General features: G+C 36.3%; 1 protein-coding gene across 7 annotated transcripts in view; it reads right to left on the bottom strand.

Annotated features, from left to right (window-relative positions):
- The window catches only part of CTNNA2 (catenin alpha 2), a 1,208,900-nt gene that overhangs the window by 890,649 nt on the left and 293,016 nt on the right, over window positions 1-25,235 (bottom strand). For all 7 annotated transcript variants that reach the window (XM_030827614.1, XM_030827615.1, XM_030827616.1 and 4 more), the window contains one exon: window positions 7,150-7,345. In XM_030827614.1, coding sequence (XP_030683474.1) covers window positions 7,150-7,345 — 196 coding nt within the window. The remainder of the gene's footprint in view (window positions 1-7,149; window positions 7,346-25,235) is intronic.

Here is a 25,235-nt window from a genome sequence, read left to right as displayed (position 1 = left end):
TTGCCATATTAATCTTTCTAAAATATCATTTAAGTGGGTAGGAGCCAGCCAGGTAGCTAGCTTCTGTCCTCCTTCCCTCTCTCCCTTCCTTTCATCATGTTGTCTATACTTTTCCCAATATGAGTCTGTTCCATTATCTTATCGTATTTCTTTCTTTCTTTTTTGAGATGGAGTCTCTCCATCACCCAGGCTGGTGTACAGTGGCACAATCTCGGCTCGCTGCAACCTCCACCTCCCAGGTTCAAGTGATTCTCCTGCCTCAGCCTCCCACATATCTGGAACTACAGGCATGAGCCACCACACCCTGCTAATTATTTTGTATTTTTAGTAGAGATGGGGTTTCACCATGTTGGTCAAGTTAGTCTCAAACTCCAGACCTCAAATGATCTGCCTGCCTCGGCCTCCCGAAGTGCTGGGATTACAGGAATGTGCCATCCCGCCCAGCCATCTTGTATTTCTAACTGTACCTGAATATGAAACGCTTCATCAAATCAGGGCTTCTTCATCCAACCTCCAATTATCAATGCCATTCTTGTGTCTTTGCCTTTGAAAATTAAAGCCTGAAATTCTTATCCCACCAATCTTAAACATGAAATTCTTGTCCCACTAGTCTTCGCAAATTTTTAATCAATGCTTAGCTTAAATATTACCTACTTCTTGTTAATTTCAGCTATATATCTTTCTTTTTCCACAACTCCCAAAATATTTAACTGCCCTATATATTTGACTGCCCAATATATACTTAACACATATTCCTGCATACCTACAGAATGTCAGGCTTGGTAACACATCATTTAGCATAGGATATATATATCCATAATATTTTAATATAGAATATCAAGTTGTTTCTCCTACATAAGTCTTATCTACCTCTTTTTTTTTTTTTTTTTTTTTTTTGAGACAGAGTCTCACTCTGTCACCCAGGCTTGAGTGCAGTGGCACGATCTCTGTTCACTGCAACCTCCACCTCCTGGGTTCAAGTGATTCTCCTGCCTCAGCCTCCCCAAGTAGCTGGGACTACACGTGCCCGCCACAGCCCCTGGTTGTGATTCTTCTGCCCAGCCTGCTGCCACTAGACTTCTCTTTCACTGTGTTAGCCAGGATGGTCTCAATCTCCTAACCTTGTGATCTGCCCACCTTGGCCTCCCAAAGTGCTGGGATTATAGGCGCAAACCACCACGCCCGGCCCATACCTACCTACTTCTAAGTAAATAATAAGCTCATAAACCTTGTATAATGACTGCCTGTTATCAGCTGCCAAATGTGAAACACTAAATAACTACCATGGATTGATAAGTAATCTAGGCGGGGCTGATACGCAAGAAGGGGATTAGTCCGCTTCTTCTCAAATTGGCTGTAAAATGAAATCACCTGAGGAGCTATAAACATCTTGAAGCCTGGGTCCAACTCCAGAGATTCTAATTTAATTGAAGAGGGGTGAGGCCTGGACATAAAGATTTCAAGATCTTCCCAGGTGATTCTAGTATTCACTAAAGTTTGAGAACCCCTCAATTAGTGCATAGTCAAAAAAAAGTTTTCAGTCTAGGAAAATCTTCGTGGTAAACACTGAAAACGTTCTGGAATTCCTTGATTTAAGCTTTCCTTGGCCCAGAGCTTCAATATGAAGAAATGATTGGAGTAACTCTTTTGCATTCCATTTTCAAGAAGCTTTTCTATGAATGGTTCACTAGCTGTACAACTATCCACTCAGTTTGCAGACACCATGTGCAGCTACCACCAACTGTAAGCCATACCGAGCTACTGAATCTTCTTCATGAAGACTATTAGATGCTGATTCAGCTCTCTAGCATCCTGCTTGGAAAGGCCGGGGCTTGCTCACTAATCAAAAGGTAGTACACATTGCTATAGGTAGTACACATTGATTTAATAAATTATAATTAATAAATCTACTCTGACAGCTATAAAACATTTAAAGTTTTTTAAATCCCCTGTGACTTCATTTAGTAAAACAATTCATTTAGGTAAACACAATAATTGTCTGTATTTGAAAAACGGAGAAACTGAAGCTAAAAGTGGTTAAGTGACTTAGCTTTTCAGCTAGTTATTTGTAAAAGTAAGATTAGAAGTTGGTTATCTTAACCAAACTGCCAATGCTTTCCTGATTTCACAAGACTCCTTCCTGAATATCACCTACCGTGTGCTAGAGGACCATGCCAAGTGCTTCAGGAGAAGAAAGAAATACATAAATCTCATTGTTCCTATTCTGATACAGTTTAAACTTACATTAGGAAGATAATATGCATATATCACATGAATTTAGTCATAATTAAACAGACACGAAGGCAGAAACACACACACCAAACTAGATATCCTATCTTTCCCAAAGTCTAAAACATCAGAGTTCTAAGTTTTGAATACAATATCTCTTTTAGACAATTTATTTTTGTTACTTCTTTTAAATATAAATGCTATCATAAGCCTACGGTATGTAAACACACCTGAGAGCAAAAACTTACGCATACTCCGAGAATGACCCTATACGGCAGATGCATCTGAATGTGTTTGCTGAGCTAGGGAATCTGGGAGTGGTCCACCCAGAGATTCATTCCTTGTCTATGAGTAACATCTGAGCCCCCAGCCCAGCCCGTGGAACATGGGGTGTAGAGGGGATGGAGGCACCGTTTTGGGTTGAATTACGGTTGCCAGGTGAAAGTTGTTAGGTAAATGGTGCTCCGTGAAAGTACTATATGAACTGCATGCCTTTCACAAATGGTTATGGTTCTTCTGCCAGCCTGCTGCCACTAGACTTCTCCCCTGTAGGTAAGCCCCCCCAGTAAAACTCCATGTCTCATTTGCTGGCTCTGGGTCTCTTCTTTGGCCCCGTGATCCTGGCGTCATCCCCATCAGAGTCCATAGGGGTTCAGCACAACACCTACTCCAATATATTTTACAGATATAGGGGAATCTTCTACTGAAATATTCTATAGTAAAAATATAGTCACCACTCATACTGAAAACTTTTAGAGATCTGGCATGCAGCCAGGTTTAAATGAGAATGTATATATATTTAATAATAAAGAAATTCAAATAACACTGTTTAGCCATATGAAATACAATAATAACATAGATAGTTCTATAATCTTGACAGATTGGGTAATTATAATGAATGTTGTGAAACTTCAAAAGAAAAACAAAACAGTTCTATATTAAAAATCTGAAAATGGACATGTACAATATGAAAATTGGCATTTACTTATGCTGAAAACAAAAAGTGACAATACTTTTTAATAAAAACAATGAATAGTAAAACTAACAGATTTCATTCCCACAACATATCATTTAATAAATAAATCATGTATGAATGCTGGAGGTAGTTTAAAAGAGGTTGTTTTCTAAATGTCAGTGTGTCCATAATTTCTGAATATCATCTTGCATATTGGAAAACAGATTTCTATGATAGAAGGAAAGATACTGTATTTTAAAGTTTCCATTAACTAAATATCTTGCCCCATTCCATATTCCTTCCCCACAAGCTCCTTTCTACCTCTCTCTGAAAATCAATGCAGGCTCTCATTGGTAAATAAAATTTGGGTAATGGGCAAACAGGAAAATCAGGTAAAGCCAGATAAGCTAAGGAGATTACATAATGACCAGCTGTGCTAGAGAACGGAAAGAATGGAGATAAGAGCTTCTGGGCATCAAATTCAAACAAGAGACTGAGGACCTTGCTGTCAGCGAGGAGGTGCACCACTCACACCTGAGAGGCATGTGCAGTGTATGGAAGAGATTGCAGAATGAAAAATAACAAAGCAAATTTTAAAGGCTTTTACCCATTTTTGGGGTTATTTTGCATACTATAGTAATGCTTCTTAGAATTTGACACTGTTCAGGAGAAGGAGCACATGGCATTTGAGCTTTATACAGGTTACACATAGACATCATTTCTGACACAGAATTGTTTTGTAGAAGAAATGGATAATATAAAAAGGAAACTTGAAATATCCCCTAGAAAAGCAACCATTGTTAGCTGTCTTAAATTAGCATCTGTAGAAATTTGTTACTCTAATACTCCTAGGATAGTCTGGCCAAGAACTGTGTTGTTTATTATATTCACAAGAACACAATTTCATGTAAGCTTCAAGAAAATGAAAACATTAGTTTCCACAGAATGTATGAAAACTAACTTGTAATGACAAAAGAATTCTTAAGAGGTTTTGGAGAAACTAAAGGGAAAAATTTATTATCGTAAAAGACAAATGTTTTAAAAAGAGGCCTGGGGCCAATCAAACCACTCTCTACTATGAATACCTTTGCTATCTTCAGTGCAAAGATGGTTTCATGGATGTGTACAGTTGTCAAAATTTATCATATTGTAAATTTTAAGTGCATACAGTTTATTATATGGCAGTCAACCTAAAAAACCCACAACAAAAGAAAAAATAAAACAACTATCCAGGCTATAGATGCATGAAAACAAACAAGCGTCCATCTGCAATTCAGAAGGAGTATCAGTTTTCAAATGCACCTGAAAACTTAGAAGATTTCTCATTGCCAAAACACATACACAAATATACTCTTCGCAATAGATAAAATGTGGCACATTGAACATTGCAAATTAAAGTAATAATTTAAGTTAGTATAATAGAAATGAAATTAGTTTTTAGCAGGAAGGAGAGGATGAGGAAGAACAGGGCAGAAGAGGAACAGTATTTGTTAGTGTGGAAGGAGGGTTGGTGTTTCCAGGTACTAAATATCCAGCTGTGAATTGATACAGTGGTAGGTTTGCAGGAAGAATTGGAAGAGACCATTCATTCACCTCTTAATTCAATAATTCAACAAATATTTAATGAGTACTAAGCATTGCAAATCAACGATTAGCAAAAGAGACATGGTCTGGTCTCTGCCTTTATTAATTTATAGTATGGCATGAACCTCACAAATACATAATTATCCTGTGAAAAGTAACAAGGAAAGGACCCATTAAAAAGTATGACAGGAGTTTCAGATAAAGTTTCCCTGAGAAGGTATTCCTTGAGCTGGGAAGTGCAGAAGTGTGTGAAAGAGACAGCATATATAAAGGCCCTGGGGCACGAAAACATAGTGCTTTTGAATAACTGAGACAGGAAGTAGTCCATTAAACAGATATATAGGAGGTAAGATCTAGGAAACTCTACAATAGACTATATTTGGAAGAAAAGGGAAGTAACAAGAATGGCACTAAGATTTATGCAACGTGCAACTCAATAGATATGCATTGCATTCTTCAAGGCAGAAAATGCAGGAGAGAGACCAAGCTTGGGAGTAGGTGTCTGTTCTGATTTCATGGTCCTTAGAACTTTCAACTACAGATGCTGAGTAGGACTACGTCAAAATTTAAAAATTCTCTGTGTCAAAGGTCACAATAGAGTGAAAAGGCAACCCACAGAATGGGAGAAAATATTTGCCACTCACTGTCTGATAAGGTGCTAATATCCAGACTATATAAAGAACTCCTATAACTTAACAACAGCAACAAAACCAAACAACTTGATTCAGAAATGGGCAAAAGACTGGAAATAGTTCTTCGAAAAAAATAGTCAAATGCCTAGGAAGCATATAAAAAGTTCCTCGACATAAGTAATCATTTGGAAAATATAAATCAAATCTACAATGAGATATCACCTCACACCAATTATGATGATACAATTCACAAAATAAAACCAGTGTTGGTGAGGATTTGGAGAAACTGGAATCGTGCACCGTTAGTAGGAGTGCACTACTATGGAAATGGTGCAGCCACTATGGAAAACAGCATGCAGGCTCTGAAAAATTAAAAATATAATTATCATATGATCCAGGAATACCACCTCTGAGTCTACATCCAAAAGAACTGAAAGCAGGGTATTAAAGACATATCTTTAACTGTATGTTCATAGCAGCATTATTCCCAGGAGCCAAAAAGTGGAAGCAACCCAAAAATCCGTGAATGGATGAATGTATAAACAAAACGTGGTATATACATACGATGGAATTCTGAAACATGCCACAACATGTATGAACCTTGAAGACATTATGCTAAGTGAAATAAGACAGTCAAAAAAAGACTAATATGTATGATTCCACTTATATGAGGTATTCAGAGCAGTCAAATTCATAGAAAAAGAAAGTAGAATGCTGATTGCCAGAGGCTTCAGGGAGGAGGATATGGGGAATAGTTTAATGGGTATAGAGTTTCAGTTTGCAAGATGAAATAGTTATGGAGATTGCTTGCTCAATGATATGAATATCGTTAACACTATTGAACTATATACTTACAAGTAGTTAAGATTTTTTTCTTTTTATCTTTTTTTTTTTTTTTTTTTTTTTAGAGATGGAGTCTCACTCTGTCACCCAGGCTGGAGCACAGCGGCGCGATCTTGGCTCACTGCAACCTCTTCCTCCCGGGTTCTAGCAATTCTCCTGCCTCAGCCTCCTGTGTGGCTGGGACTGCTGGTGCACGCTGCCATGCCCAGCTAATTTTTTGTATTTTAGTAGAGACAGGGTTTCACCATGTTGCCTAGGCTGGTCTTGAACTCCTGAGCTCAGGCAATCCACCCGCCTTGGCCTCTCAAAGTGCTAGGAATACAGGTGTGAGCCACCGCACCCGGCTGTAGTTAGAATTTTATGTTGTATATTTTACACAGATCAAAATTTTAAAATGCTAAATCAACAGTATTATAGTTAGCTAGCTAGAGAGGTAGTTGATTTATTAATGGGTGGCTAGCTTGCTACGTTTGTGAGGAAATCTATGAACTGAAAACATGAATTTGAGACTCACAGAAAAATAAGAATAATTCTCTTATAATACTTTACATTCTTCTCCCCCTTCATCCATAGAAACCTGATTTTACAATGACTCTATAAACGTTAGGTCTTCCCATCCCATTCTCTCTAAAGCCTGAGTTTGACACAAAGTCCGTTTTCATTTACCAAGAAAAAACAACTTGAAGATTTGAAGTAACAGCAGACATGGAGTGTTTGTAGCTGTACCACACTGCAACAACGAAAATATCTCTATGTACCACGTCCAGCAAATATTAAAAATGACAAGTGTAGATAGAAAGGAAAAAACGTAAGACTTCTTCCTTGATATCCATTGATTCTAAAGAAAAAGCCATTGTTTGCATGTCAGCATAGATCCGCCTTGAACAATAACATCATTCTGCCTACCTTGTTTGCGCACATCCTCTACAGCAGCCACCAACTCTTCTTTGAGATCTTGACTCTCCTTAGCAATCTGTTCACCCTTTTCCAGGAAGTTCTGAGTGGCTTGCTCTACAGAGGCAGCTAGTACATGGGCTTTCTTTGACCTCCCTTTCTTTTTACCAGATGGGCCTTTGTTGCTTGTGTTGACAAGTGTAGTCACCTTAAATATAAAAGAAAAACTGTAAAACTTCTTTGCAAAACTGTCTAGAAATGTCATGTTATCCCATAATTTCTAAATCTCTGTGTTTATTAAATCATGGGATTTCATTATTAAATCATGAATGCACATCACTTAGCCTCCTCACATAGCCTTATCAAGGAAAGTGTGGAATTATGAGGATTAGCATACAAATAAATGGTTATCATTCATTTCCTGTAGAAAAACAAAAGCACATGAATAACCAGACATAGCACACTTGCCAGCAGCTCAAAGTTTCAAGTTCACTCACTTTTACAGACTGACAGGTACAGTGCTCCTTGGAGTACCCAGCCTCAGGCTGGCAAGGAAGCAAAGCAAATATGGAAGTACCTCTGAATATTGAGCTAGGAGAACCAACATCCAGTGCTGAGCCCTGTAAGTCAGGGCAGAGATGAATAAGCAATTGATAAATAATGAGTAGCCAACACCCAGTACTTTTGTGTTATTTTCCAAGGACTTTCGAAGACCTTTGCTATTTAGAATTTTATCTTACATAAATAAAATGGTAAATTTCTGCCAGGAGTGGTGGCTCACGCCTGTAATCCCAGCACTTTGGGAGGCTGAGGCAGGCGGATCACCTGAGTTCAGGAGTTTGAGACCAGCCTGGCCAACATGGTGAATCCTCATCTATACTAAAAATACAAAAATTAGCCCCGCCTGGTGGCAGGTGCCTACAATCGCAGCTACTCGGGAGGCCGAGGCAGGAGAATCGCTTGAACTCAGGAGGCAGAGGTTGCAGTGAATCTAGATTGCACCATTGTACTCCAGCCTGGGTGACAAGAGCAAGACTTCATCTCAAAAAAAAAAAATAAAATAAAATAAATAAAATGGTAAATTTTATGTGAGGGGAATAAATGATTCACACTCAATGTTTAGTTAACCAGCTAAATTTTCTAGAATCATAATTAGATTTAATTTATTATCACTCTTTTTCTAAGTATCATAATTTGGACACATATCTCAACTGCCAAACTTCTTTTAACACTATATCTAGAGGTATTTAATTTGCTAAAAAGGCTATTAATATCTTTTGAGCAACCTGTTATCTCCTATAAACTTCTGAACCTTTATTTTCTACCAGTAAGAAGTTTGGAGAGGAAATGAATGCAACTGTTCCATATTCTGTTCAACAAAAGTTGCCAGTCATGTTTAATGCTGTATTTTTTTTTTTTATCAGCTTCACAAGAATGTAAGTTCTGTGGTTATTTTCGTTGATATTTATCCTGGTTAGCAGACTAAAGATGTTGGAGGTTATTAAGAAAGCCAGTCTACAAAAAAGTTCCAAATGCAGTTAGCTTCTGATGTTTACTCCAAATCCCAGAGCAATCAAAGCGATGACTCAAAGTCACAATTAATATCCGGTCAGTTTATAGAGAAAGAGATAACACTGAAAGAAGAAAAGGATTGAATAAATGTAAACTAAGATGATGTGTACAGATAGAACCAATACTTAAGAGGTGATTAGTGCAGGGTTGGGAGCTGTTTTATTCAGCTCTCTTTTGATTGCTAAAAAATTAGGTACAGTGAATTTAAGAAAGATTCTATAAGGCCATTTAAGTAAAAACACTAGCCAAAAAATGGCAAAATCATTAAATATAAGAATATCAGATAATAGTGGTTTAGCTGTAAAATGTGTATGCAATGAGGAACACACTGTAATCTTTTCAGTGCCACCCATGTGAGACAACCATTAAAAAAAAAAAAGACAGCTTGTCACAAAGATTGCTTTTCTGAGGTGCAGAAGTGTTCTCCTTAATGAGGATTTACTCTAACACATGAACAAGCTACTCTTCCAAGAACCTCAACCCCCCAGAACAGCCAATACCTGGAAACAAGCACGTAAGTCCCCTAAGCAAACACAGCAACCATCTCTACCCATCTGCATTTAGGCCAGGCACCTTTTATCAGAGGAACATACTCCCTATTCTCACAGAGATGTGATTTATTCTCACTTTATACATAATTCTAAGATGTTTCATAATCTATTTTTTTAGACTACACAAATTAAAAAAATAGGGTGTAGAGGAGCTATTAATTTTAGATAAATTGACATTTCAAAGAAGTAGAAGCTGGTAGTGACTCTACCAAAATTGCTACACGACTATAACGTGGGTTCATTTTCTGGAGGGGCCGACACATTTCTAGCCTTCTATATGTCATGGTGCGTTACTGCATTGGGCACAGTTTCGGTGATGCAAATAATAGCAAGCCAGTAGAAAATGTCAGTTTTGTGTGTGGCGGGGGAAACATGGAATATTACCAGGAACTTCCTAAGAAAAATGTGACTACTTTCAGAAGAAGCAAATCAATCCTCATTTAGTAAAAGCTCTCATGTACTCATGGGTGGAAGAGCACAAAGAGAAGAAAAGAGAAAAGAGACAAATAGAAAGAAAGGGATGGGCTTCCATAAAGGCTCACGTCTTAATCAGCTTGGCATAAACAATTGTCAGTGCTTTTCACTGCAATTCAGTGTTTTATTGGAGGAAAAATTAATAAATTAGATAAGAAAAATAAAGAAGATACATAAGTATTAGAAAAGTAAACATTAAGTTACATCTTATAGAGAATACGATTTTTAAGAAAATAGAAAAGAATTAAAAGACAAACAAGTCCAACTACTATAAGAGCAAAGAGCAAGGTGGCTAAATACAACATAAACAATAAAAACCTAATGGAAGAGCAGTAACAAAGGAGAAATGTAGTTTGAAATATGCCATTCACAATAAGCATACATTTATATGACCAGAAATAAACATAACATAACATGTAGAATGTTGCATAGGGGAAAATGATAACATTTTAGTGAAAAACATAAAAGAAGACCTACATAATAGAGAGACATCCCGCACTCTTGGATGGGAAGACTCAAGATTGAAAAGATGTCATTTCTGCCCAGTTTATTCTACAATTAGCATTCTAGATATTTACATAGTAAATAAGCAAGGTAGCCTCTCACTCTGATCAGTTCTCTTTTTACTGTAAACTTAAAATATCCTCTCATTCAGTTCGGTTCTCTTTTTACCGTAAACTTAACAAACTTTTCAGTAAATGAGAGACAGATTATTTAAGATTAACATATGCAGGACTCTTGCTGCCCACTTCTGGCCAATATATCAAATTTTTAAATGGAAGTAGCAAAAGTAGTTTAGATCCATTAGTAGGTGAAAAAGTTGGGTCTATCTTTTTAAACTAACCACTCTGGGAATTCTCAGCCTAGCCCTTGCTATGCAAATTCACTAATTTAGTCCCACTCTCTTACCTTCCTCTTGAGTTGCCATGCCCATTCTCTTGCCACCCTATGACAATGCATGCTGAGTTGCCATGCCCGTTCTCTTGCCACCCTATGACAATGCATGCTCCTGAGTTGCCGTGCCCGTTCTCTTGCCACCCTATGACAATGCATGCTCCTGAGTTGCCGTGCCCGTTCTCTTGCCACCCTATGACAATGCATGCTCCTGAGTTGCCGTGCCCATTTTCTTGCCACTCTATGACAATGCATGCCACTCTACACTACTGCACATTTTCCTTTTATCCCACCTGAAGTGTCATTTTCTCCCATCATGTTATAGGCTTTTATTCTTCTTGAGCTGTGCCTAGGTTTACACCTAAAATTCTGAAAGTTCATATTCATCTACTTCGGTTCTATCTTGTTATTTTACAGGTAGGGAAACCCAGCTTAGAGAAGTTACCATAAGTAAAAAAAAAAAAAAAATAACTTCTTCAAATTCACATGGCTCGAGAGAGAAAAAAGGCTAAATTGTTCTTGTGCTCTATGATGTATCTTTGGAACTTGAGAACTCACCAGTCTCCTCTTGTTTTTCCTTCTAACAACGAGAGGCTGCTAGAAGACAAAATAATCTTAAAATGTATTTATTCTCTACATTTGTCACACTACATTTTTTTTGTGTCCTATTGGTTGTCTTTTCATTCAAAGACATTATTTATATATATGAGTGTATATTTATAAATGTTAGTGAAATGTTAACTATTTTATCCTATATTCCTGCAATGCCCTGTAATATCTGATGTATTCAAGAGTCTCAGTCTAGAAAATGCGTATTAGGGCTTTTTTGTGTCAGCTGAAAGCAAAAGAAGGACAAAAGTATTTCAAAAATCTTATCACTAACCAAACAGTAGATCTTAGGGTTCCTACATAACAATGCTCTTCTATGGGTAAATCAAATAATAATAAGAAAATTTGTTGCCTAAAAAAGAAAAAGATTATGTCCTTTGCAGGATCATAGATGGAGCTAGAGGACATTATCCTTAGCAAACCAATTCAAGAACAGAAAATCGAATACTGCATGTTCTCACTTACAAGTGGGAGCCAAATGATGAGAACACATGGACACATGGATGGGAACAACACACACTGGGGCCTATCAGAGGGTGGAGGTTGGGAGGAGGGAAACCATCAGGAAAAATAATTAATGAGCATTAGGTTTAATACCTGGGTGACAAAATAATCTGTACCACAAACCCCCTTGACACAAGTTTACCTATATAACAAACCTGCACATGTACCTCTGAACTTAAAATAAAAATGAAATTAAAAAAAGAAATGTATTGCTCAGTCATGAAGAACCAAGATAGACTAAAGATCAGGAATCAAAGATTTTTAGTGAAGAAAATGACTATCTAGTCCCATGGATCCACCTACCACCTCTCAAGTCAGTTGGGGAGTATCAGAATTATGAATTCTAATGAATAGTGCAGTCAGCTTCTGCATAACTGGATGCCTTAGAGAAGTCAGAGCAGCAGGAACACATTTTGATCTAAAGGTGGCAGCCACAAGGTGGCCCAATTGCTGGCATTGCAGGTATCTGTGCGTAAGTTTGATATCCAGACTGACATTAGGTCTTCATAGATGGTACTCATAGACTTTTTAAGTATCTAATGCAGCTTGTTGGCAGTCCTGTAAGAAATGGCTTATTCTGGACTTCACCACTACACAATATATCCACATAACAAAACTGCACTTGTACCCCCTAAACCTGTATTTTTAAAAAGGCAAATGTCAGCATGCTTTCTGAAACATTCATCATAAGCTGTTTTCTTTCAGTGAATGAAAGAGCTTGACAGAGAAAAACTTTTGTAAGCAGACATCGAGAATATGTTACTAGAACATGGGCCCTATGAGGACAAGTAGAGAAATCCAGAAATAAAAGGCAAATGTAAGCATACTTTCTTTAAGATACATCATAAGCTGTTTTCTTTCAGTGGATGGAAGAGTTTGACAGAGAAACCCCTTTGTAAGCAAACACTGAGAATATGTTATTAAAACATGTTTCTGTCTCAAAACAAATGTTTCATTCTATGGAAATCCTTGGTTGAGTGTTAGGCCTCCCTCTGCCCCAACCAGGGATTCTCTCTAATTCCCACTCTCAACTTTCACTCAAGGCAGGGATCACTCAAGATCCACACATTCTTCTTTCCTATCCATTTGTAAGCAGTAGGGGAAAAAAAGAAAAAAAAAAAAAAGCAAAGTCCCTGCAACTGGTAATAATAGCATGAATATTGACACATGTAAAGATGGAGTTGATGTTTTCCAAGGCAGTAAAGAAATCAGTTTTACTTGAGAATAAGGCTAACCTATAAATTATTTGGAAAGCAAGGTTAGATAGATGTAATGGAACAAAACTTTGCAAGGCTTTGAAAGCCAAGTTAAGAAAATCAGATTTTATTAGTCACTGCCAATTTTTTTAAAAAGAAAAGCATAGGTTCAAAATGTCCGTTTCTCTTTCCATTCATTTCTCAGTCCAGTGAAGTTTGCTTTAATCCTCTCACCTCCTGTAGCAGAGTCCTCTTGTTAGTTAACAGGTTGCTAAAATCGAATCATTTTTATCTTATAATACCATTCTACCACATTTAGTGCCATTGACTCAATTCCACTTCCTCCTGGAAATATCTCCTGGTTAATTTTCTTAGCAATAATCATTTCCTTCTCCAAACTCATATAGCTTTAAAAGGATCATATATTACCTGCCACCAAACTCACTTATTTCTGTGCCCATCTTTATCTCTATCCCTCCTACAACAGGAAAAGCCTGCTGCTACCATCACCCCTATAACTAATTTCCTAATCACATCCTCCAGAACTGTTGCATTAGCTGCGCCAACTTCCTATTAAATCTTCAAAATCCTCCTCTCTGCAGACTTCCTAACCACAACCTATAAGAATACTCAACTTTGCTCTAGCCCTACCCCAAATATTTCCTCAATCTCTCTGCCTCTCCTTAAAGAGAAGAAATTCTGCAGGTCACAGGTAAGAGTGTAAGTGTTCTAGGGTCCTTGGACCTTAATCTAATACTGGTCCCAGGAACCCTGGTCAGTGGAAAACTCAGAAATAGCCAGATAATAGGCACCATTGTTTTCAGATATGTTAATGGTGTGATCTGAGTATAAAACCGAGACCCAGGCTGGTAGAGACTGCTCATGACCTAAAGTCACAAAAGTAGACACACCACTCCTGCACAATGGCAGTAGTGCAGTGGCCAAGACCATTTCATTCATTTCTCTTTCTTGCAATGTTTTGTACTTTAAGACAATTTGTCAACTTGACTGTGTCTCTTCTACTTGATCAGTACTCTACTTTTAGGCTCTAAAAGCTCAACAGGCATGAAAATACTTCTTTCTCCAAAATAATAGGCAATAGTCAGGGCATCAAGGCACTTTGTCTTGGAAACTCCATTACACTGATTTTGAAATGTGAGAAGGACCTGAGACTTGTGACAGAGCAACTCTGTTGCTTCCTGAAACCAGCAACAGTGTAGTATGTCTAAGCCTTACCCATGGGGCAGCCAACTGAAAAACTTTAGCACACTGATACTCCAAGTGAGCTATGGAGAGCATCACTGTTATCTAGGCTTGTTAGAAATGTAGAATTTCAGGCCCCATCCCAGACCTACTAATAGTTGATTCATATGCACATTAAAATATAAGAAATGCTCAAATTTGGCACAATTATTTTCCAACTGTATCATCCCTAACATTCCCCTAGATTTCTGTAAGAAGGCAAATTTCCGGACCCTACCCACAGAGCTTCTGATGAGGTAAGTCTGGGCTTACGAATTTTGCATTCATTGCATACAATTAAGATTTGTATGGATTATAAACTTTACTTTCAGAAACATTTATCTAGGAGTCTAGCTGAAGCGAAAAAAAGTGAAAGACAAAGCAGTGACTTTTTTTTTTTTTTTTGAGACGGAGTCTCACTCCGTTGCCCAGGCTGGAGAGTGGTGGCACAATCTTGGCTCACTGCAACCTCTGTCTCCTGAGTTCAAGCTATTCTCCTGCCTCAGCCTCCCAAGTAGCTGGGATTACAGGCACCCGCCACCAAGCCCAGCTAATTTTTTGTATTTTTAGTAGAGATGGGGTTTCGCCATGTTGGCCAGGCTGGTCTCGAACTCCTGACCTCAGGTGATCCGCCTCCCTCTGCCTCCCAAAGTGCTGGGATTACTGGCATGAGCCACCGCACCAGGCAGCAGTGACTTTTAACAGGTAAACCCTTCCTCTCATTTTAGGTGCCATGATACATCATGATTCCTTACAAACAGCTTGGTGAATCAATTCACTGTCTTTTGGTGGGAAAGCATCTCCTCTATTATGGAGGCACAAGGAACTTGGAAAAGTGAGAGTATACATATATAAACATGGCGAAATTGTTGAGCTCTCCAGAAAAACACCAGTAAAGGAGAACCAAGATAATTTGGGCATTGTTTTGCTAGATGCCTAAAGACTCGTGCACTTTGCAGATATGAGTACTAAGCTTTTGGGAATTCTGCTGTGTTGCTCTAAAGTAGTTCAATCTTCATGATTACTCAGCTAACACAAGAGAAGGCTTCAATTGCTGCCACAACCTAAAAAAATTAAAATTTAAAACAAGTAAAAATTAAAATAGAAATTCCAAAGCAAGACATTTTTGCGGTGAATGTTTGAAGACAAAAATTACAAAAAACACTCTATTCCAGGAGCAACTGAAGATAAATGAAAAATTCCTGAAAGAGGAAAACTAGTGTAACTAACTTGAAATATGAAGAAGCTAAGTCTTCAAATAGTAATATATTTGATAATACCAAGCTTCTAAGGAGAAATCTTAAATCAGGTTTTAATGACCAGTTAAAAATTAAACTGCCAAGTAATACATCAAAATGTTGTTTTTCTTAAATTATTCTTCCTTGAACCACCTGATTTATTCCTTTAACAATGATAGAGTAAGTGCAAATATGGCTTGTGCCTTTTCCTTATAAAATATATAAAAAGATATATGCTTACCTTCTGGTATACTCTATTAGAAGTTATTTCCTAGAGCAGAATACTTGTGAGATTTAAAGATATATGTATGTTGTATGTTGTACACATCAGAGAGAAAGGCAGACCAACAAAGTTATACAAATTCTGATGCAAAAGGAGGTGATAATACAAACTTACTTCAGCTTCACTAATAACTAAGATAAAACTTTCACAGAAACTACTACAATAGAAACTACTATAATAAGATCTCTTGTTGAACGGATCGTTTCTCTCAAGCACAACTTCACACCTTAATTTAGATTAAAAAAGAAGTAAATCATAAGAACCAGTTATTGATGCTTCCACAGCTTCAAAAGTCAGAAACAATGATGTTTTAATGATGCATTAATAATTTATGGAGGAAAGAACCCCAGAGAATTAGTCTGTCTCTTTGTCTTTGAAATTTCCTTCCCATTATCTGATAGTAACTGCATAGAATTCAGATGCATGCCCACTGATACCGAGACCTGGAAGACCAGCTTTCTGAAACCTTGAAGATATGGTCTTATGATTTAATTATCGAAGATAGGACTGAACTGGCACTAATTAATTATTGCTATAAAGAAAGCCTATAATTAACGTATTATACTTATTAATTATTGTAGATGTACCCTCAACTTTTAAGTACAGCCAGTTGCTGTGGTATACATTTCCTGAAGAATATAATAGCAAGTAGAATTCAGAAATAACTCCCCAAATAAATATCTATGATTGGGTGAGATATTTTTATGGCCAACATGAATAGCCAGTCATACGTATATTAAAATTTCTCTAGGCTAAAGTTTCTGTGGCTGTAAGTTATGGAGTAGGGCATTTGGGAACTGGATCATCCTATCACGTTGTAGGTGAGATGTGATTTGAACTCATTTCCTAGGAAGTGTTTCAGTAGTGTCTACGAGCCAAGACGAAGTACAGCAGCCTTGTCTTTATGCACCTGTTCTTCAGAAGAAACTCAATTTTCCCTAGAGAATATCAACTAATATTTTTTCCAGTCTCTATTAGGGCATGATGTTTCATATTTAAATAGCAGCATAGATAAGCTCCATTCTTTGTAACCTCCAGAGAGTATGGTCTAGATCACTGCCATCCAAAAGCTTACATGAGAGAAACATTTAGTTTGCTTAAGGATGTTCAGTCCATCTCTCTCTCACCACCTAGTACAAATCACCAACCATTCTACATTTAAGTAGATAAGCCAGAAGAGAAGTATTATACTGGACACTGGTAAAAGGGTTTCTACTGACTTATTGTGATACCACTTACCTCAATGGGAGGATACTACTGCACAAAGTCATAGGATGCTCACTGTGTATTCTCTAAGGTTATTGATGAGATATTATTGTTGCTCACATTACATAAATTTTTGTTCATTTCAGTACCAAGGATATTGATACTTCTGCTTCTTAAAAACTGGTTTGATTTTATTTTATGATTTTAAGCTGTGTAATAAATTAAGATTTCCTTTTCCTTTTTGTACTGACTTCAAAACAGTTTCACCCAAATTTATGGTCCCTTCAGGAAGGCATATGATGTAATGATAATTATTACCAAATTAGTCTCAATCCTGGCTCCTTATTTGTTCTTACATTCATCTTGCTTTCTTAAAAGCATTTTCCTTTAAGATATTTTAATCTTTCTGCACTTTATATACCCTTAAAGTTTCCTGAAACCTTTGCTGGAAGACAGTAGAATATTTTGTATTTCATTAATTCTAAGGTATACATTTTTACCACAGTTTAACATATACAAAATAAGAATGAGTCTTACAGTTTATGTCATTTTAAAGAAATATTTTATATTTCATTAATTTTTTTCTCAGAGTATCTAAAATACATATCTTACAGTTGATGGCATCTTTGATTTGACAAAACACAATAAACCAAGCAATGAAAAGAAACAAACTTGTTTAAAGGATCTATTGCCAACCTAGGTTATCCTAAAATCTATACAACTTTCAATGTCTACACTCACAGCCGATGAAAAGTGACGCTCAAAATTAAGACACTAAAATAATGCCAGATATTCACTGAAGAAGCAATTGCTTAGAACCAGGGATTTTAAATGGGTAAGAAGGCATTCCTCTTTTTCAAATTCCAAAATATTTTAAGGATCAGTGACCATCTCAGGAAAACTGTTTGGAATGTCCCTAGAAATTAAAAATTCAATTCCATTGATGAGTCACTATTTTGCATTTACTAAGGTTAAAACAAAATGAAACAAAGTAAAGCTAGACTGTTCCAAGAAAGAGTAGAAACAAATCTGAAAGCACAATAGACACAAAATATTTTCCATTCAATAGTATGTTAGGCAAAGGATTCTGTTTACCCAAATTCCCATTCTCCCAACATTCATCATCTTTTTATTGCACTCTTTGATTGATACGAACACGAGGTTTGATATTTTCTTTCTTTAAGGTTAGTGGACTCCAGCACAGGGTGCACACACTCTATAGGGAGTAGTAGATGGTGAGATGCAGGAAAAATATGAGGACTCTGTATTGATTTTTGTCTAAAAATATAAAACAATGTATCCAGACTACTGTTTCATATAAGGACTTACACATGTACCACCACCCATCCCTACGTTAGATGGTCACATGTTACATATGATAAATGGGGTATCTTGAGGGAAGGGTAAGTGCCCACAAATTCAGGAATTGCAGGGATGAACTTACACTTTAATGTGTGCCTGGTAAGTGGGTTTAAGTCTTAAATTTTCTAGTTTTCACACAAACTTGCACACACACACACCCCTATGCACAGAATGGAACAGACTTTAAAAGACTATAAACTGGAGATTGAAGATAGTACTAAAAATACAAGCATAAGTAAACTATAAGAAAACACATAGCTGACACTGCCTTTATTCATAATACAAGCTCTTTGTCAACTAGGTATGAGGCTGAAAAAACATATAGTCTCATCAGAACTGAGAAGTTAAAATATGTATTTACACCTGTTATTGCTGACAATGAATCTCATCCCAGTGTCCTTAAGATATTAGTTCATGATGGTTTAATGCAATTATGACTTGCAAATCTTTAAAAAGAAAAAACACCAGCAAATGTACCCATTTGAGATATATTTGTTGATTTTCATTCTTAGCAAAAAGCAAATTTATTATATTTGTAATTGTTGGTGGAGAAGACTGCTGGGTGCCACCAACCAACTCGCTTCTTTTTCCTGTGGACACAGTGTGAGACTATATTTTTCACTCTCGTTTGAAGTTGATGTGGTCAACTGACAAATTCTAGCCAATGAAATGTGAGCATCAATGAGTGCTGTGTGTTCTTCTCAATCTGGCTCATTAAAATCATCCTCCATGTTTTTTTGTTTTTTCTTTTTTGTTTTTTGTTTTTCTCCAAACTGGCAAATGTGGAAGCCAAGTGTTGAAGACGAAGAAGCCACAGGTTGAAAGGAGCCTAACTTCCTGAAGTTTCCCTTGGAGGAGAGCGACCTATGGATCAGAAAGACCCATTTAGATATTATGTAGTAAGAAGAAAACTTCTGTTAAGTCTCTGAGATTTTAAAGATCTTCTATTACAGCAGCTAATATTAACTGTATCATTGTATACAGTTAACAAATAGAATGTTGTTTTTAAAAGTTTATGCTATTCTTTTAAAAGTCTACTTTTATGTATATTGTATAATGTACATAATACATTATTAGTTCAGGAATGTATGTTCATTTAGAAAAATAAATAACACATACATTCTCTATTTGTATGCACACAAAGACATATACAAACTTTTTGTTGTTTTACTGTTTTATGTTATTATGAAAATATTTCTATTATAACATTTGTCAGATAAAGCTTTGCATGCCAGTCTCGTGCTTTTTAGGTGGCTTTCACACACTTTTTTCTATGAATTGCTAGGAACAAATTCCCATTTTTTATATGAAAAAATTTTGAATCGTCAAGTCCTCGTTCTTATACAGTTCTAGAACTCCATTATCTTCACTTTTCAATGACCTGGGAATAACTCAATTGCCACTTGTTGGCATCTCTCAGAGCAGAAAACAAATAACATGGAGACAAATATCACAAATCTGAAGTTTTTCACGTCAGATTGCAAACTTTTTCTTATGGTAAAAACCCAACTACTGACTCTAAAAAGAATTATTGAGAATGAAATTTCAAACAGTCAGCTAATGGCTTTAGTAAATTATGACACTAGTATAGACATTTTAAATAAGCTTACAAATACAGGTAGATATAGTCAGTATGTATATAGTCCAATGTATTTATAAATTTTTTTAATGTTACTTGCAGACTTTACAAACTTTTACTCTTTTTAATATCATTTTAGGAGAAAATGAGTGATTTCTGCTAACTGAGAAACTCTGTCTGAATATTTATTTTTGCTCTTAAAGAGACAAACTGCATTTGATGGTAAAAAAAAAAAACAAAAATAAAGTTGCAGAATAAATATTTTTCTGCCACTTTCTCAACTTGAGAGCACATTAAGGGCTATTGCCAAATGCTTTAAAGATATCTCAAATGTCTGATCATCTCTCTCAATACTTCCAGCCCAAATGCACCTCACGGAAAACTAGCCAGACTTTCCACTCACTAAAATCCTTACCAAGCCTCCACTAGCAATGAATTTTCTATTTCTATCCACTCACATGCATCTCAATGTATCCTTTTCTTCTGTATGAAAATGATAAGCAAAACCCAATGTGTAAGTGAACTCACATCTCTCTAGCACAAATAGTTCTGGTGGGTAGCCACGAGCTATCACATCTCCTTTTGTCTTTTATACCTGTATGGATTTTGCAGAGGGATTATCAATCAGTTTTAATTCAGGATACAGAAAAACACATTAGTCAGTTTCAGAAATCAGAAAAAGTTTTTCAGAAAACAGATATCTACCACATTTGGCAAAACTGTAGATGACTTGAGAATACAGGGCTCCCTGAGACCACACTTCAATAAGCAAGTCTAAATCATCAATGAAAAATCATCAAAATCATCGTTGAAACACAGGAAATTCAAGTACTTTATCACCATGCCCTGTCTATTCTTATTTCATTGGCTGAAGCTAGTATTTGTTCCTACTAAGTATAGTGGGTAAAGGCAAAATTCAAAAGTAACACATTTTGAAACAAAGAAAATCTCTAGTAATGTAAACAAACAAACAAACCCATATTTTGATATGGGAAATTATAGCTTAAGTGACACTGACCTTAAAAAGTAACAGTGTTTGATATTAATTTCTTTATTCTTCTTTGATATTAGTATCCTTGATATTAATTTCTTTTAAATTTCTTGAAAGAAATATCCAAGCAGGAAAGTATGGATACAAACCTCATTGCGTCAAATAAAAATGATTTATTCATTTTTCTCATTTTTTTGTAGTAACCACTAAATTTATTTTTTATTTATTTATTTTTTGGTCTCTCTTTGTCTCTCTCTTTGTAGCATGAAAGGAATTCTAGCCTATATTTGTGTCCTGTGTATGTATGCATGTGAGTATACTCTACCTTGAGTTTCATGGTTTTGTCATATGACAGATATTTTTTAAAGTACTTTATCAAATCATGGTAACTATGATATACTGCAAATGTAAATTTCAAGCTACCTTTTAGAAATAATGAAAAGGAACTTTAGATTCTTAACAAGCTCAAAAATTAATAGCTGGAATTAATACTAAAATGAAAAATATAAATAATCCATTAGCATTTCTTGGAATAAAACCAACAATACTAGTCTCCTATAAAGAAAATTATACTTGAAAGCCACAGGGAGATAAGTTTAACACAAGCCTACTAAATTCTAAGAAAAAACATCTCTCCACTAGCCTATATAAAAACAGTTTTTTCCAAAAATTAGAAGCAGAAAAATCTCAACAAAATCTCATCCTTCTATTGTTCATTAGTTTCTACTCTAGAATTAAAATAAACTATGATGAATAATGCCACCTTGCTCTTTGCTTAATAGAACGTTAAATACTAAGTGTTCTCTAGGTATGCTCAGCTCATTACACATATAGCACATGTTTGTGAGAACAAGGAAATAAAAGTATTATCCCGATTACTCAGATAAGAAAATCAAAGCTTTGAGCAATTTGCCTGCCAGAAGTCAAAAAACCTATCAAAGAATAATAATTCAGGTTTTAATTTGTCCGACACTTGTAGTTTATTACCCTAAGATAATGATCAGCACATATTTGTCTCATTTTACATATAATACAAATTTTTAAAACTAAAATCAATTGGTTTTATGGCAAGACAACTGATGTGGCTGCATAATTTTATTATAGCATGCATGACATACTCCATTTTAAAACATTCCCTTGTTTTTCGAAGAAACAATTACATCATACACTGACATTTTCTGATTTGGATGTGTAAGTGTACATTATTATTCTTTCATTAAATTACAAACTGCTGGTAAAATGCCAGTGACATGAAAAAAGGCCACACTGATATTTTACTGTAGGGTCATCTTCATGGATAGAATAGCCAGCCTTCCACTTGAATGCACTGCCATATTGTCAAGCTGCATTCCTTAAGCATCACTTCTTAGAGGCCTCAAGCTTCTCGGGAATGTTTGAGGACTTAAAGGGGAAATGAGCAGGTTGCAATTATGCTTGTCAAGGTTCTTCTTGTGAACCTTTATTTGGACAACTCACACAAAAAAAGAAAGCAGCTCATTTTCTAATTCAGGATATCATTTCTCTTTAAAACTGGTATTACTATTTCTGAAATTGCAGAATAGGCCCTGGATAATTAGTATGGAAGCATTCAATACTGCAGAGTGAAATGTCAGTGAGAGGAAGCAGCATTGGGCAGGGGACAGAAACAATACAGAACTTGGAGCTTCCCATTTCTTACTTAGGTGACAAATGATTGAATCTGAGACTCAGCTTCCCATTCTGAAAAATGAAGACAATAACATACACCTTATAGGGATGCTGTGAGGCTTAAGTAAGACAGTTTATTTAAGGAACTTAGCTCTGTAGCCAAAGGAATGCTTCAACAAATAATATTGAACATACAACCACAAGGGGAAAGCGTGCCGGACATGAGGTCGGAATAATTGAACTTGAGCCCCAGACCAGCCACTTAATCACTGTATAAAATTGAGTTCAATTAATCTCTTTGGGCTTCATTTTTGTCAGCTATAAATTAAAAATTATCCTTAAGTTACTTCAAATTTCTACATTCTATGTGCTAATAAAATGAAATTCTTGACTCCTGGTTCATGATGGTAAGTTTTATATACAAATATCTGAAATCTGTTCTCTGTATCCACTGAGATAGACTAAAATAAATGGGATGGTATTGATTTTCAATGAACTTTTATGCCAAAATTACGAGGGATTCACAAAAGAATATCAGAGATCTCCTTTTCTGGTATCTTTCCAAGTCATTTAGGTGGCTAAGCTGAAGCCATTCTGGGGTTTGCAGGGAGTCCTGCTGATCTCAGGACCACTCCTGTCTTTCATCCAAGTATTTGATGGAATTCCTCAACGCATGCCATACTTTTCTTCATATATACACTTTCTTTGGTTCTAATGCATTTTTAGTAAGTTTTCAATCTGAATATATTTGTATAGTACCACTAAATTAGCTTAATTACAAAGTCTAATCTTTTTGTTTTAAGCAATGCATAATTCCCATGTATTTTCTTTACATTTTTCATACAGAATGTGCAAAACAATTTTTCAAATTAAAGTTATATTTTTAGCAATGTGCTAGTGATTTTGAGAAGTCGTGGGTTTGCTAAGCAAGGAAGTCTAAGGCAGGTGTTTAATTGGACTAATTAAGCAACATGTAGTCACTTCCGGTTTTCATTTGCTGTTTGTGAATGCAGATAAGCAACACAGTGATTGCCTAATTAGACTATTTAAAACCGACTCACTTTTTATAGCCAAGGATTTTTTTTAACCAACAATAACAAATCCAAAACCTAATATGTAGTCTGAAGTCTGATATATTTCCTTATGTTCTAACCATCATTTTATAAGTAAATTAATCTACTTAAGTATGCCAATAAGCAGATAGAATCTCTCTACCCCATTTTAAAAGATTGCCTTGTTTTCCAAAGAAATAGTTACATCGTATACTGAAATATTACTATTTTGATAAGTAAGTGTATATTATTATTCTCCCATTACACCAGCGGTCCCTAACCTTTTTGGCACCAGGGTCCGGTTTCACGGACAACAATTTTTCCACCAGGGAAATGTGTCAGAGGGAGGAGGGATGGTTTCAGGATGAAACTGCTCCACCTCAGATCATCAGGCATTTGTTATTATAAGGAGCGTGCAATCTAGATCCCTCGTATGTGCAAGTCACAATAGGGTTCGTGCTGGTATGAAAATCTAATGCCCCTGCTGATCTGACAGGAGGCGGAGCTCAGGTGGTAACGCTCACTTGCCCACCACTCACCTCCTGCTGTGGGTTCCTAACAGGCCACGCACAGGTACTGGTCCACGACCCCAGGGTTGGGGACTCCTGCATTAAACCACAAACTACTTAAAACACAAACTATAATAGTACAAACGAAATATAACATATATATTATATATACACATACATTCATATCTCTATATATTGACTGATGGACCAAAGGAAAGCTGTGTAGATGTGAACATGAAATTCAACAGAAGTTCATTTCAGTGTTTTCTAATAACTAGGATTACACCAATCTAGTGTCAAAGGTTAAAATTTGTCTTCTAGAAATGAAAACAGATTTAGAAAAACGCTATGCCTGGTGAACTGCAAACTGCTGGCTAAATTTTATACGGCCTATGTGCCTAAACCAAAATTAGCTCAATCTCACACCCTGTATTTGGAGATCTGCAGACCTAAGGTCACCTGGCAGAGGGACAAATGCCCAGACAGCCGGATTCACATGCATTTCCTTAGTAAGAGCAGTGGACTCTCATCATTCACTCACTGTGTTTCAACTACTTCCTCCTGGACTCATAGAACAGATGCTGGATGCAGGCAGCAGGAGAAAGAGGGATTATAAATGATCTATGGCAAAAATCTATGGGTGGTAAAGTTTTTGTAGAAAGGAACTGGGGAGCATCTTCAAAGTTTTAAGGTGCATGCACTGACAATTTAGAAAGAAACAAAAATGTGAAGGAGGATGGAAAAAGAGGACAGGAAATGACAAGAGATGGTCTTTCATAGTAAGTACATGATTAGATTTTATTGATCCTTGAATGAGTATAGTTATGAGATCCAAAAAAAACTCTCAGACCTTACCCAAAGCCAAGCTTTGTTATCCCTTTGTCATTAAGATTTGAATATTAGAAAGATGTAAGTGAATATTCAACAGTGTCCCTTCTCCAGTAGGGAAAGAACACTCTTGGAGCATGTGCTTTGTGATGGATTTTTTGGTAGGCATTTACTATGCTTTCTCTCAATTTGCACAACTGTCTTGAACAATGGTATCAATCTATGTCAAAGAGGAGAAGTAACATTCAATGAATTCTTGCTTAAAGTCACATAGAAGTCAGTAGCGCAGCCAGGGTTTGTAGCCAGATATGAGTTTCTCTACCATATCATCTGGGCCTTATCATCTCTTATTTTATGTTTA

This window comes from Nomascus leucogenys, chromosome 14 (assembly GCF_006542625.1).
Source record: "Nomascus leucogenys isolate Asia chromosome 14, Asia_NLE_v1, whole genome shotgun sequence".
Lineage (NCBI taxonomy): Eukaryota > Metazoa > Chordata > Mammalia > Primates > Hylobatidae > Nomascus > Nomascus leucogenys.
The sequence above is the reverse complement of the archived record's forward strand: the minus strand, read 5'-3'. Positions and strand labels throughout refer to the sequence as shown.